This window comes from Poecilia mexicana, unplaced genomic scaffold, assembly GCF_051168715.1.
Source record: "Poecilia mexicana isolate PSO_F unplaced genomic scaffold, ASM5116871v1 scaffold_12, whole genome shotgun sequence".
Taxonomy (NCBI): Eukaryota; Metazoa; Chordata; class Actinopteri; order Cyprinodontiformes; family Poeciliidae; genus Poecilia; species Poecilia mexicana.
This window is the reverse complement of record NW_028263381.1, coordinates 5139892-5155463: the sequence shown is the minus strand read 5'-3', so window position 1 is coordinate 5155463 and position 15572 is coordinate 5139892. Positions and strand designations below refer to the sequence as shown.

General features: G+C 43.0%; 1 protein-coding gene across 3 annotated transcripts in view; it reads left to right on the top strand.

Moving 5' to 3' along the window:
- mast4 (microtubule associated serine/threonine kinase family member 4) overlaps positions 1-11206 on the top strand; it is a 98900-nt gene extending 87694 nt beyond the window's left edge. For all 3 annotated transcript variants that reach the window (XM_088010798.1, XM_014985727.2, XM_014985724.2), the window contains 8 exons: positions 531-652; positions 1190-1404; positions 2134-2334; positions 2716-2942; positions 3053-3175; positions 3803-3939; positions 5423-5607; positions 5725-11206. In XM_088010798.1, coding sequence (XP_087866924.1) covers positions 531-652; positions 1190-1404; positions 2134-2334; positions 2716-2942; positions 3053-3175; positions 3803-3939; positions 5423-5607; positions 5725-9173 — 4659 coding nt within the window. In that variant the 3' untranslated portion in view covers positions 9174-11206. The remainder of the gene's footprint in view (positions 1-530; positions 653-1189; positions 1405-2133; positions 2335-2715; positions 2943-3052; positions 3176-3802; positions 3940-5422; positions 5608-5724) is intronic.
- Positions 11207-15572: the final 4366 nt, after the last annotated feature.

The following is a 15572-nucleotide window of genomic DNA, read 5'->3' as shown; positions in this document are numbered from 1 at the left end:
TAAATGAGCCGATATCCTCATCTGTCCCATCGTTCCTTTTTGGGGTTTCACAGAAATCTTCACCTAAAAATCCTGCTTTCATTCCTGCTTGTTCTCTACTGACCCCCCCACCCCCACCCCCACCACCACCACCACCTCCCCGTTGTATTGAACATTTATTTCATACATTCGCTGCGTAGATTTTCTGCTTGTAAGTCAGACCTGTTTTCCTAGTAGTGTGCGAACGGCACACAGTCCAGTCCCTCATGCTGGGAGTCGTGCTGCATTGCAGTAAGCACTCCTCTCACATCAAAACAAAAACATTACAGCGAGTCTCAAAAAGCAGCGCAGCGTCTCAGAGGAATCGCTCTGAATGGTTTCACCTCAGCTGCACATTTGTCAGATGCGATAAGCTCTGCGTAACACAAACAATTACACCTTTGTTTGTTTAATCCTAAAGATTGTTGTACTTTTTGATGCATTTCGTTGTAGATTTTTTAATTCTTTTTGCCTGAGAGTAATGAAGTGAACTGTTTGTTTGTTACCGTCAGGTCTACAGTAGCTTGGATTTATCCCGAGGACATCTGGAGGAGAAGGGAGAGACGGAGGAGAAGAAGAGCGAGAGCCCGCTCACTGTGGACTCCCTAAGCTGGACGCCAGACTTTGCTGAAATGTAGGCGTATTTCCATCTGCGCAGAAGGAGTTTAAACAGATAAACACCACCTGACTGACTGCATCAGCGCATCTTTAAAAAGTCTTATCTTAAAAATCAAGTTGACCTTTTAATATGTTAATCACAGGTCTTAAATTTTGTCTGGACATGACAAAATGGACTTTTCTGTCGGGCAAAAGTTTGAGTCACACTCAGACATCTACACTGTGTTTTATTATCAGGTTAAACTAAAGACATGATAATAAAATAATAAAAACATTTATTATGTCCATAATTAAACCTACTGTTAACTCAATGCTAACATACCCATGCTAGCTAGCTATCTAGCTTGCTAGCTAACCTTTTTTGCGCCAGTCATTGCTGGACTAGGTTCGTACATTTCTAAGGAGATACAGGTCTTAAATCCCTCTCATAATGGTCTTAAAAACGTCTTTGAAAGTCTTAAATTTGAGTTTGTGAAGCCTGCAGAATTCCTGTAAACAATTTTCTCCAGCGTTGTTTGATTAGCTCATAAGGGTCCGTTGTCCTTTTATCCAGGCCCTCGCTGTCCCACTCAACCGACACGGACAGTACCAACCAGGTCCCCCGACCCGCTTTGCTCCCAAAGTTCGCCATCTCTGCTGAGAGCGAAGGGGACGACACCTCGGGCCTCAGCGACCCCAGCAAGGTCTCCTTCTCCATCGGAGAGCTGCCACAAGACGAGCCTGATGCCGTCACGCCCGGCAGCACTCACAGCGGAGCCACGCTGTCTGGTACGAGTTAACGCCGCCGCGCAGAAACATGACATCTGACTTTGGTTTTCTGATAAAATAAAGGTTTCAGCATTGGGGCTTGTTCTTTTTATTATTTTACTTGATTAGTTTGAGATACTTTCTGATTAATTTGTATCATTGATCAGGAAAGTAGATAAAATAAGGCAAGTTTTTTTTCTTTAGGATAGTTTAATAGATCTGCTTATTAAATTATTAGAGAACTGAACGATTAAAGCAACATATCCTAGCGAATTTAGAAAACAAGATTTTCCAAATGATGGCAACATTTGCAAAAGTCCAGCATGTTCAACGACGGAGGTAGAAAACTGAAAAAGATCAAATGGAGCAGGCTTGATGTACCAAGTTCCCTTTTGTTTTTTGTTTTTTATCTCTTTGCTTCCTCCAACCTTATTGATGCTAAAACCAGTCCAGTGGTTGACGATTGCTTTCACAATGGTGGTTAAACTAATTAATAATGATTCATCATTTCAGCTGTAGATCCTTAACTCCTTAGTAATTGAGTCAATCTGTTTTTATTCTTATAGATTATTGAGTCTCATACTATTAAAGCATGAAAAAGATATTCATCTTTTCTCTCTCTCAACAAGAGCAGGAGCAACTTTGATTTAACCACCCCGACAATAAATGTCGATTTTTTTCCTCATCCAAATACTACTTTAGTAGCAACCTCCTTAATGTCTTTGTCTGCAAACCGTTTGCACTATTTAGGAAGCTTCTCTGAGCACCTGGACCAGTTGACGCCCAGAAGTGAGGAGGTAAAAGTCCCTGACAGCTCCAGCCAGGCCCCCACAGATCAGGCGCCTCCGACGCCCTCCCTGCGACCAGAAGCCGCCGCAGAGAAGACCAGACCTTTGTCCAGAGTTCCCAAGTCCGTCTCAACCGGAGCCCTCTCCCTAATGATCCCTGCTGGTAAGTCACAGAGACGGTGCACAATCAAATACTGGTTTCCACTGCAAAGACACATTTCTCACAGTGAGCTCTTAGCTATAACGTATCATATCAGAGCCGAGCGCCTCGGAGAAAGCTCTTTATAGATCTGTGCAGAATTGGCCCAGCTTGACATCTGCTGCGAGATCCATTTTCCAGACCGACTGTGAGCAGACAGGCGAGTCCAAGCCAATAATGAACAGAATTCACAGTTAGGCCTGCGGGGGCAAGAGATCCTTGCTGCCGGGAGAGAAAATCCCATTAGCCTCATCGCGTCAGCTCCAGTACCAACTCCAGGCCTGGTTTAGGTCCGATTGATTAAATAAGAGAAGCCTCTCAGGTGGTGGTTGTTTATTTTCCCAGATATCTTTGGGGCGTCTCCACTCGCCAGCCCTCTGTCTCCATACTCCCTCTCCTCGGACCCGTCCTCCAGAGACTCGTCTCCCAGCAGAGACTCGTCTCTCTGCACCACAAACCCACGGCAGCCCATCATTATCCACAGCTCCGGGAAGAAGTTTGGCTTCACGCTGAGGGCAATCAGGGTGTACGCCTGCGACAGCGACATGTACACAGTCTATCACATGGTCTGGGTAAGGAACGTTGCATGCTACAGACTTTTTAAGCTGGCGTTCTGTTAAAACAAACAAATAGTTTTGAGATGAAAACATGGTTGTTTTGACTATTTCTGGTTGTTTTTCAGAACGTAGAAGATGCTGGACCGGCACATAAAGCAGGACTCAAAGCTGGAGACCTGATTACTCACGTGAATGGAGAACCAGTTCATGGTCTGGTCCACACAGAAGTGGTGGAGCTCCTGCTGAAGGTAACCAACACTGTGCCTTTAAACTGGGGCTGTACCATTACATGCTGGGTTTGTGCTCAGTTTACTTTAATCCATGAATCAGCTGAAAACCATCTGAATGAAAGTAATAAAAACTCCAGTTGTTTTGCATTAACTGTTTCTGCAGGAGAATAAGCAGCTTCCCTTCAACCTCAATTTAAAAACACAGAAACAAAATAAAGAAAAAACTGAAAAGTGTGGTGTGCTTATTTTTTGTTTGTTCTAGTCTCCTTGAACCAACACACCTTTCATTTCACTCAACTATTATCTCACCTTTAACTATTATCTGGTCATATTTTCATTAATTTATTAAGTTGGAATCAGATGATGATGATGATGAAGATGATGATAATAATACACTTATTTTTATTGACCTTTACAATAACCTCTAAGCTAAATAAAGTTATTTATGGTGGTATAACATAGTACAATAAAGTCAAAATATAATACAAAAATGTCACACTATATGTTGAAAATATGTCTTGGGTCTTGATTTGATCTGAACTTTGACTAGGCCATTCTGACATATTCATATTCTATCTACTATGGTTATATAAATTAAATATTTTTAAGCACATCTTACTCACATGAATTTTGTTTCTCTTTCAGAGTGGAAGCAAAGTGGCGATCTCTACCACTCCCTTTGAAAACACGTCAATAAAAACAGGTCCAGCCAGGAGAAACAGCTACAGGAGCAAGATGGTGAGGTGTGGAAAGAAGCCCAAAAAGGAGAAGACACCAGAAAGGTAAATAATTTATATAAAACTGGACATATTTTATTTTTCTCTATATTGGGAATCTTATTAACTGTTTCTACCTTGAGAGTGTAGATGCAATAAAAGGTGAGTGGATGTTGCTTTTGCTTAAGATGAGGAATCAGAATCCTGCTGTTTCCCCAGTAATTGTCCTTCAGGAAGCTGCTCCTTGATTTCTTCTTTTTTATTATTATTAATCCTTTATTTATCCAGCAAAATCTCTTAGACTCATTCTCATTTACAACAGACACCTGTTACATATATCAATAACAAATAACATAAAACTGATTATACAATCTGCTTACCATGTCTTAAAACCCAAACCACCAATTTTCATTGATAGAAGTGCCTACAGACATATTTTCAATCTTTTTATTTCAATTTTGAACTCCCCCTGGCATTCAAGAATTTAACATAAGCATCGTGTATGAACCATGTTCAGACATTGGAAGTGTACAAAAATTGTTGGTGTTTAGTTGCATTGTCAAAATGTTTCCAGGTCTACAAAACTTTTTCTTAACTTCAGTGGAAAACATCCAGAGGTTGTGGACTGCTTTGGTAAAAGTAATAACATAGAATGAAGTTTAGTTTCAAGCCTTAAAAGATTTGACGAGCTCAACAAAATTAGTTGGTATTTTTTCCTCACTGTTTTTATTGAGCAAAATCTATTTGACAGAACCATGTTTAATGTATCTGGATTTAAATTAATTTCTGGGTTTAATATTTATTCACTGTGGATTCTAAAGACTGTTTATTTACTTAGGGCAGTTCCCGTTCCAGGCTTTTTGAATGAAATGCTTACAAGGCCTTCACAGCTGCAGGTTTTTGAAGCTCTATTCATTTAGTAGATGAATGTGGTTCCTCCATTGTTTACATAGTAGCAATTTCCATCTGTGAATATTAACTTTCAAGTGTTGCTGTAGATTCTCAGTCGAATTTCGAGTCCGTACACATGAAAATGCTTTGATATTAACCATTTTATTTCAGCTTAGTCATTCGCCTGCCAGAAGGGAAACCTCGCCCAAGTCTTAATTCTTTTTTTTTTACATTCTACTTTTCTTAAAGGATTACTCTGTATTTACTGAAACTCCACCCATCTACACACGATATCTGACCAGCTGCCTTTGATGTTGTACCATACCCTGAAAGAAGTTGATTTTATGTTGTGTTATTACAGTGAATTCAAATGTACAGCATACTTTTTCAGATTTTTGTAAAAAATGTCAAGTCTTGTCATTTTTTTCCAACTTATTATACACTACTTTGAATTGATTCAGCAAATTGAAATTCTAATTTTAATTAACACTGTTGATTCCTGCTCATAGCTGTTTTTGTGTTGACTTCTATAAAGTAGAATGATACTGAGGGTCTAAATATATATTACTGACCCATCTGCTTTTATGAAGCATCCTCATGAAGTTTTCATAAGAAAGATGCGTTATTCTTAGTTTTTGTTTCGTTTTTGTTTTTTCAGGCGCCGCTCCCTTTTCAAACGTTTCGCCATGCAGCCTTCTCCTTTGCTCCACACGAGCCGCAGTTTCTCCTCCCTGAACCACTCTCTGTCGTCCGGCGAGAGTCTGCCCGGCTCCCCCACCCACAGCCTCTCCCCTCGCTCCCCCACCGCCGCCCTCCGAACTGCACCGGATTTCACCCAGTCAGGTGGTCTCAACTTGAAAAAAAAAAAAAAAAAGTTGATCTCAACTTTTGACAAACACATGACCTGCTTGCGGCTTTCGTTTACTGATGCGTACCTTGACTTGTGCTTGTGAATTTCAGGTGGCAACTCCTCCCAGAGCAGCTCTCCCAGCTCCAGCGCTCCGAACTCCCCTGCCGGCTCCGGCCACATCCGTCCCAGCACGTTGTACGGCCTCGGCCCCAAGCTGCCGAGTCAGCGGCTCCGACAGGGGCGTCGAAAATCTGCCGGCAGCATCCCCCTCTCTCCTTTGGCCCGTACGCCTTCACCCACTCCGCAGCCAACGTCTCCCCAGCGCTCGCCCTCTCCGCTACTGAGCGGACATCCTGTAGCAATTTCAAAGGCGGCACAACCTTTCCCGGCCAAAATACACTCTCCTCCCACAATCGTCCGCCATATTGCTTGCCCTAAAAATGCAGAGCCTCCTCGCTCACCCCTGCTGAAGCGCGTTCAGTCCGAGGAGAAGTTGTCCCCGTCCTACGTGGGAGAGAAGAAGCACCTTTGTACCAGAAAACACAGCTTGGAAGTCACCCAGGAGGAGGTTCAGGACGAGGAGGTGAGAGCTTCTGAACGAGATCACACTACCCTGCAGAGCGTGGATGAAACGGCTAGCGAGCCGCTGCCCGTCAATCGCCTGCGGCCCGTTGAGCAAGGCTGCTTAAAGAGGCCCGTTGGTCGTAAGGTAGGCCGACAGGAGTCTTTGGAGGAGCTTGACAAGGAGAAACTGAAATTCAAGATGGTGGTTAAAAGGCAGGACTGGTCAGAGAGGAGGGAATCTCTGCAGAAGCAAGATGCTCTGCTTGAATCTGACTCATTGCCTCCATGTGGCGATGAGAAGGATGAAAGTTTCCTTTTTCCAAACCAGAGCAAACCCCAGAGCAGCCCAGAGTCTGGTCTGGAGATCAAAGCTGTAAGCACAACGCTTAAAGATGTCCTCTACAAAAAACTCTCCACACGGGTCTCTGAGGGCTTTGCCGAAGCATCCGGTGCCAGCTGTGAAGGCGAAGGAAGCACTCGGTCATCTCCCTGCACTCCCCATGTGGAGCGGCAGCTCACGCGCCAGGGGAAAGACGCAGCGAAGCCCGACAGACTGGACTTCAAAGCTCCAAGCATAGATTTCACCAGGAAGAGGCTGTCGTTTGAAGACAGAGAGGACTGCTTGTGTCGGCTGTCGTCCGGCCTCCACGAGAACCTTCATTTTGGCTCCATGAGGTCCAAGAGCCTCCAGCTGGACACGGTCGTGTCTCATGACCACATGAAGGGCAGCGTTCACTCAAATCCCGAAGGTCTAGCCCCCAAGCTTTATTCGGGGAGGGAAGGGAGCGCTGTGGAGAAACTCCAGCTCATTTCCTCTGCCGAGTCTGCGCTGAGGAAGACTTCATCAGAGTACAAACTCGAGGGACGTCACGTCTCCTCACTTAAGCCCCTGGAGGGGACTCTGGACATTGCTCTGCTTTCAGGGCCGAGGTTTTCCAAAACCGAGAGCTGCCTGTCCAAAATTGCAGACCACACAAGCGACACTCTCTCTCTGAGTCCATCGGTACGCCTCAAAAGTCCAACTGATAGACAGATCACCGTCCCCCAACTGAAGGCTGATAAGGTGAAAACCTCTCTGACCTGCTTGCCAAGTAATGAAGTTGTTTCGCCTGTAACCAGTGGAGTTGTCTCCAAAGAGCAGCCGAATACTGCAGCAGCAGACGTTAAAATTGCTTCAATCGTTGACAAGACACAAGACAGACACAGAGACTCATTAAAGCCTTCAGGAGTCAAACAAGATGGCCGTGCCGGTGTAAAGGCCTCATCTTCTTTAGTTCATGACCTCAGAGGCCCCAGACACACCTCCCACTTCTCCTCCAGCGGGAAAACACCCTCTATACGGGAAGTGAGCAATGAAGATCAGGAGGACGAAGCGGAGCAAGAGGAAGTTTCGCCAAATACCGCATCACCAAATCAAAACGGGTCAGAAACTGTGTCATCTTTGAGTTCAGCGAGGCTAGAGGTAAACAGCACAACTCCTTCACATGTTGAGGTGGCTGGTAATGAAAGGCCACGAAGGCAGAGCACAAACTGTGGTTTGGATACGGGTCAGCATCAGAGTGCTGAGAAACCAATATCCGCTGTTAGCTCGGGGCAAGTACAGAACGTCCTCGCTCCTGAGCTCACTCCAGAGAATGTGCTTTCTAAACAGCAACCACTCAACATCTGCTCCTCAGACGCACAGGCAAGAGTTCCTGTCACAACATCAGCAATATCTTCCGAGTGTGATAATAAATCCAACTGTTTAAATCCTGAAGTCACCTGCGGAACATCTGCTGACGCGGCGCTGCCTAGCAGAGGAACGAACGTAGCGAGCTCTGAAATCAATACGGGCGCCTCCAAAACGGAGCAAATCACAAACACTTCCTTCAATCTTGCTACAAAAGAGAACATAAATGTGGACAGAAAAACTAACTCCGCACCTGCTGATGACTCACAGGACATGTTCCTGAAGAAACAACTTCCTACAATCTCGTCAAAGAACTCTGTGTGTTTGAAAGATGTTGGGCAATCCTCTAAACACTGTCCAGCTGAAAAAGCACAGCACAAACCATCGGATTCAGAGTTCAAGAAGGGAGCAAAGGAAAGCACTGCGGTCCAGCCTGCGAAACTCAAAGTTTCACCTACAAATGAAAATGCTTCGAGTCCTAAAGGTAAATCGAGGCCTGAACCCCTAACTGAAGGTTTTGCATCTGTGAAGGATTCAAATCCACCTGAAGTAAAGTCTCACATTACAACTCCTCCAATCCCAAGCACAAAACACCCTAAGGAATCTGGAGGCAACACTACAAATGTTCAAGCAACTAAGGACATTAAACGTGGAGAGGTTTCATTGTCCGTCAGGTGTGGCACGAAGCTGGAAGAACCACCTCAGCCAACACAGTCACCCAAGCAAAAGGTGACCCAACCCAACGGTTCTTTTACCATAAAAGACAGCCCAGACACAAAGCCAAAACCCCTGCCTCCTAAAACTGCATCGTCAACTCCTCTCATCAAACAAAATCTGGATGCAAAACCAAAAGATCGTTCACCCAAAAGCCAACCTCACCCTGATTCTAAACCAAAAGATCGAATCTTGCCTCTCCCTTCACTTCAGCAGCCGTCAGAGGTTAGCCCTCCTCCCAACCCTCCACCGGTGCTGCCAAAGCCTGCAGTGAAAAAGGACACGTGCTTGCCGAGCCAAGGAGACGCCTTAGACAAAGTCAAGTGTGAGCCTGTGGTCAAGGGGTCTAAGGACGCGCTCAAACAAGACGGTCACAAGCCTCCGGACGCCCAAAACACAACCCCCCTTGACAAGCAGCTCTCGTCCGGCCGGAAGGAGCAGGCGGACAGGAAGAAAAAAGACGCTGTTCTAGAGGTCACGTCTGCGCAGAAAACCACAAAAAGGGACTCATCCCGGGTTTCTCCCTCTACGCTCAAAGAGACTTCAGATAAGGATGGTAGCAGGTGCAAGCAGCAGAAGGATTTACCCCGTAACTCCAGTAACAAGAAGTAAAAACACAAAGCAAGTTCAAATGATTTGTCAGCATCATCATGCCTTCTTTTTTTTTTTTCTTTTTTTTGGGAGGGGCGGGAGGGATTTACTTGAGGACCGGCCAAGCTGTTACATGCCGATTCAGGTGTTGACATCTCTTAATTTGCTGATGACATTGGTGTTTTTCTCTCAAGTCAAATGAATGTGTGAAGGTTTGTTTGTTTTCCTCACCAAAGGCTTTGTGCAATCAGTACGTCAGAGGCTGTAATGTGATGAAGAGTCAGTGCCATAAAAGATTTCGAATTGCACTTTTACTTGTGGACTCGGAGGACCCGATGCCGAGGTCTTTTTAATGCAGTAGACCACATGATTTTACTAAGCAGTTTAGCTACCGGTGTTTTTTTCTGTTTTGTTTTGTTTTTTGTTTTGTTCCTGCCTGGTATGATCCGCTTGATTCAAGTTTGTCGATCAGCGGGTGCTTGTTCACCTAAAACATTAAAATACAGAATCATGTTCTGGTTCATAGTGAAGGGGCCTTAGACATGTGGGGAAATAAAATCTTATTTGCTTAATAAGCAAATAAGGAGTTGCTTATTCACATTCCTTTGACATCTGTACATATATAGTTCTGATTTTTATGCAATATGGTGTAAATAATATACTGTAAAACAGGAGGGGTGGGGGGGGGAACATGGGCTTACAATGATTGTATTATATGTAAAGATTTTGCCGTGTCATGTTTGTATTGCTCGACATGAAGACGTTCTGCTCTGTGGTCTGAAGTCTCATCCTCTCTGACGTCTGCCGTGTTTCAAAACTGACTTGAAGAGGGACAAAGTTTGAGGAGCTAAACTGGGCTATTTCTTTTAAATGTAGCATTATAAATAAATATAAATATATATTAAACTGTGAGGGCTATCAGCGTTTCCTAAGAATGTCTCTATCGTTCGTTTGGCGTGTTTGCAGGCTAACTTGCAGTTTTGAAGAATGCTAAGCGATTGTTAATTTGAAGGAGTAAACGAGCGCTTGTGTTGATTTAAATCCTTCAGGGGTTTTCATGTCGAGGACTTTTGCTCGACCACACGAGGAATGTGCCATCTGAAAGGGTCGGTGTTCAACTGTTTCGCTGTCGGGGTGTCTGTGCTGTCTTCGGTCAACCTTTAGCTTCACCTTAACGTGGTAAAAGAGTGTTAGCATTAGTTTATGTCCATGGCGCGCAAAACTACTCTGTACCACACCTACAGGCTGTCATGTATCCTTATTCACTCTTTGATTATTAATGCCGTTAAATTACAAACCCTGTACGGCAAACTGAAATTAGCTTAGGACATTATTCTTAGCAGTATATACTGATTTGTTGTTCTTTTTTTATCTCTACCACTCATATAAAACCTATAAATTTACCTTGACACAAAGCATATCTAAATGTTCCACACCGTCTCCAGTAATTATTAATTGACTATAGGGATGTTATCGTGAGCCAATCGGATGTTTTCCTCGCATTAGATATCGTAAAGCTGTTGTAAGAAGCTGCACCTTAAATGTTTGATCACCGAGTCGATTATAAATTAGGAGCTAAAAGTAGAGCCGACACCTCGTTTTCATTTCCCCGTCTCCCCGTCTATGTTCTCAAGGCGACAGACGTCTAAAAGCACATTCAGTGTTTGTTTACAAAGCCTCATGGATGTATATTTTGTATATTGTTAATTTGCCAAATCTGTATTCTGTGTCTCAGATGATGTTGCTGATAGCCATGTGAGACCTTTGCTCCCCTGCCAGCAGGATATTCGTTTGTGCGGTAATCAGTGTTCTTTATGCGTCCAGTTCTTCTCGTCTGCTTGTCCCTTCAGGTCCCTTAGTTTCTCTGTGCAACACTGGTATTAGGTGAACTCGCTCTCTATGGTTTGTCTTTTAGAAAATGTGCAATAAAAGTGTTTTGCGTTTTTGTATTTTGCCCAAGAAAAGCTCTATGGATGTCATAGATGTTGTATATTAACAGATATTTATACTTCTAATGTTCCGTAATACTGAAAATAAAATGAGATTCTAAATGATCCGTTTTGTCTCCATTTGGTTTTCTTATAGGTGCCTATTTCTGTAAAGACGCATGTTTTGCTTACATTTCTGTGAAACTTGAGTGAAAATGCAAAGTTGACACTTATCCAAGATGCATTAAATGTCCTCAGTATGAGTTTAGAAAGTTGTTCCCTTAGCAGCGCAAAGGAAGTATCTTTGTTTTGATCACAGAAACATCCAACGAAAAGCTGAATTTAATAGTCCACTTTAATTCAGGGCTAGACAGGTGACCTAAAAGGTGGAGGAGAGCAAAAAAAATCATTTTTGAAGACTAATTTTCTGAGTCTAACAAAAAGAAATTATTTTGAGTTGAAAGTTGACTTGAATCTTATGTTTTGGAGTCATTTGTAAGTATAAAAATCTACATTAAAATGTTTTTATTTTATTTTTTATTGCTTTTTCTTGCCCCTCATGAAACATGTTTTTGATTCAGAGCATAACATTTTTATCTAATATGAAATATATTTCAACAACCAGTAGAGTGAAGTTTTTTTGGGGTTTTTTTTGCGTAGGGCAAGTAAAAAAAATATTTTCTGTTATGGTGTGTAAGGCTTTTTTTTCTTCAGCCAACATGCAAAAAAAGATTTAAACAAACAAAAAAAACATCTCTGGAGATTTTTCCAAGTATTGTTTTTGTGTGTGTGTGTACTTCGGCCTCAAAGGGAAAAAGAAAAAAATATTTTCTCTCATTTTAGTGTTTTTTTCTTCTCATCCAAAACACAAGAAGAAACTTGGTCTTATCCCAAGACTTCTTTTTTCTTTCCTAATCGACCCATGACAGGTAATTTGTAAAGACAACTTTGTCCTCTTTTTTTTTTTTTTTTTTGGCAGCACACTTTTTATTTTACACCCTAACTGAATAAAAAGAGAAGTTTCAGTCTAATTTAAAGTCACGCAGTGGTTTACATTTCAGCTCTATATGAACCAATAGTTCAGTTTGGGATACATGACACATATGTCATGTATCCCAGCAAGTGTGGGCTGCATGTATCCCAGCAGCCCACACTTCCTGTTTCAACCAGGGGATTTATTTCATCCAACAACTGTACCGAAGCGTTTAAATCCTATAAATCTGCAATAAATAAAATGGGTCAAACGATACTGCAGTACCAGTAGGGGGCAGTATCTTTCTACTCCTGTGCCAGGGCGGGATAAGTTAAAGTAGGTCTCCTGTTATGCAACATGTGCAGAGAGAAGCTGCAGGGAAAATGAAGTCTTATAACGCAGCATATTTCCAGCAGCTTCCTTCACTCATTTCTCAAACTGTATGCAGCACAATAAAATGATATTAAGTCCCACAATCCTATGTTTTATGTCAAATGTAATATTTTATAACTGAGAGTAAGTTTATCTTATTGAGCCTTACTCGGGGGGAGAGGGAGGATAAGAAAAAAATATGTATATCATATGATGTCACCATTATACCCACACTTCCATCACAAAGCAGTTTGCCTCCCTCAGCATTGTCCTCGCTTCTGTTGTCATCCCCGTTGCGGCCTTCTGTCTTCGGAGGAGCGCCGTCAAGTAAATCAAAGTTAGCCTTGTTCATGTGCTGATTGCAGAGAACGTCTCCCCTGCTTCCCCACAACACTTACAGAAAGCAAAGCGAACGTTGTTCTGTCCTCATCAGAAGGACTTCTTTCTCCAGCGGCCATCTTTTATTCTCCTAAATCTGCAAAAGCAGCCTCGGATCTCCACGTCACGTTTCATCTCTCCGTGGGGCCTCGCTGCCACTTTAGAGGAATGAAATGATAAATTATTCAATTGATGGTCATCATAAGCCTGAACCAGCGAGTGGAAGGTTTCTGATACGGTTTCCGAAAGCGGATCGATACTGATAATGTGACCTCACAGCGTGGGTTGGTATTGATACAGTGGGGTGTGAAGGGGGGGGGGGATATTCAAGTCTGTTTGCACACAGAATCAGATGCATCATAAAGGAACGGTAAGGAAGTCTGGTGGTAAAAGCTTGTAGCGTTCAGCATTACTTACTCTGATGTGAGCACACTGCCACAGATAAATCCCACCACTGTAACTCTGCTTTATGCTCTCACTGTAAGGAGGACTCTCTTTTGCCTATGCTTGCAATATGCAAAAGAGATCGCAGTAGGAAAAATAGGGCAAAAATCCACTTTTCATAAAAACATGTCCCGGTGCATCTCCGTCAGCTTTGCTTTATCTAGAGACTGGAATGTTCCACATTCTTTTGCAAAAAAACGACTCAATCCGAGTTGGATTTAGTTGGAAGACTTTCCAAATATTTTCCCAGATGTTCTATTATGTTCACAGCTGGATACTGAGTGAACACACCTGACAGACGTTGTCAACGTCCCGCTGCGTTGTTTAATGTGAGCACACAAAACGCAGAAACCAGAACTCGGTGTAGTGATCTTGCCCCCCCAACCCCCAAACGCTGAGTGTTTACATGTAGTTCACTGTTTACACAGGTTAGCTGGGTTAGATTAGGACGCGCCCTCCGACCAGAACACAAGATTCCCAGCCACACCTAATGCCTTTTGGTACTTTTGTGCTTTGCCATCTTAACCACAAGCATGCAGCAAATGGTGAGATGAAAAAACCTTGAGGTGTTAGTGGTAAGCGTACAAAAATTGTGACGCATCATTGGATTCTCTCAGACCACAAGAACAGTTCTTAGAGTCGTTCCATCTATCTGAGGCCGTTTCTGTTCTTAACTTTGGCTGCACCGCAGAAACTGATTGGTCGACCAGATGAGGTCAAAACCTAGAGCTTCTTGGTTTTTTGTTGGAAGACATTAACAAAACGGTGTTTTATACCAGTCCACAAAGCCATTATTCCAAACAGAAAAATCATTTTTTTAAAGTTTGAAAATGGACATAGAGACACATTTTATTTTTGGAGACTCTGAAGTACAGCGGGAGGTGACTTTGCTGCAGGAAGAATTGGTGATCTTCACGAAATATGAGGGAACAACATTATGTGGAAATACTGAAGCGATAAAGTCGAACCTTGAGCTCGAATGGACGTTTTAAATGGAAAATGAGCCCAAACTGATATGCTTAATGAGAACAATGTGGAAGTTTTGGACTGGTCATCTCACATTTCTGATCTTAGTTCGGCTAAAAACCAAACATGAGCAAGGGAGCCTTTAGACCTGACCCGGTTAAACCAGTTCTATTTGGAGGAATGAGTCAAAATCGTATCAAACTGGATTAAGAAACTTAAGAAATAATAACCAAAAACATTTTGATGTTTCAACTGTACATATTAAAATCATTCAGTAAAAAGTGTACATTTTTCAGTATATATTATACTATTACATTTTTTTTTAATTTTTTGCTTAATATTGATGTGGCTTCCAAAACAAGTAAAGTTGTTTACTTTACGCCCCCTACTGGTGTGGAGGTCTGCTGCGTACTTTGCTTGCGCGTTGGGCTGGGTTTGTATGTAGTCCCAACTGAATGTAGAGATTTTAATAACAAACTCATGTGAAGGTGGTACAAAGGTGAAAGTTCATAAAGTCAGCCAACTTCTGCCTCTACGGGATAACATGTTTTGACAGTGCTCCTAATTAACAGTTTGGATCTGTTGTTGGATATAAGTTAAAAAGGAAGAGGGGAAAAAAAGTCGCAGCATTCGCAAACTTTTTCCCCTCTCAATGCAACTAAAGAACAGTGAGGTGGGGTGAAAAAGGCGAGTGAGAATCGTACAAACAGAGACAGTGAAAACAGCGGTGGGAAGACTCCCTGTTCCCGTGCGCCCCTCCTGCAATCGGAGACGCGCAGATAAATCCACTCTGGCCTGTATTAACTTTGCTGCTGGAATTTGTTTGAGTACATTCTGTGACTTGGGGAGAAGCCAAAATCTCCAGCCCTGCTCTCATATCTCATGTTGCAAGCGATGGCTGCCGGCCGAGCGCGAGCCCACAGCCACTGGGCTCGTCGTGCGCGCGGGGGGGAAAGGAGGAGATGGTGGAAGAGGAGGGCCGCGCTTTCTATAGGAGTTTGTCGGCTCTCGCACTCGAAAAATAATGAATAAAAATTATAATGTACTTCCGTTTGAGGAACTGCAGCGCTGCTTTTGCAGTTCCAGAGCCCCATTTGCATTTCAACAGGTCATATGCTTCAGTTTCTGCCGCATGAATTCCACTCTCCTGACTCCGCTCATTAAAGGCTCGTGCGGTCCTGGAGATTTAATGTACGTTTTTCAGGAACGTGGTAAACATCCTTTATGATTACGCAATAAAACTCTTCTGCATGTCCTGTGCCCAGCCTGCATGTCATGCGATCTGTGTTTGTGTACTTTCTGAAACATATTTCGGTTTGTTGATCCAGTCCTTTTGTGCATGGCAGTGCAGTTTAAACA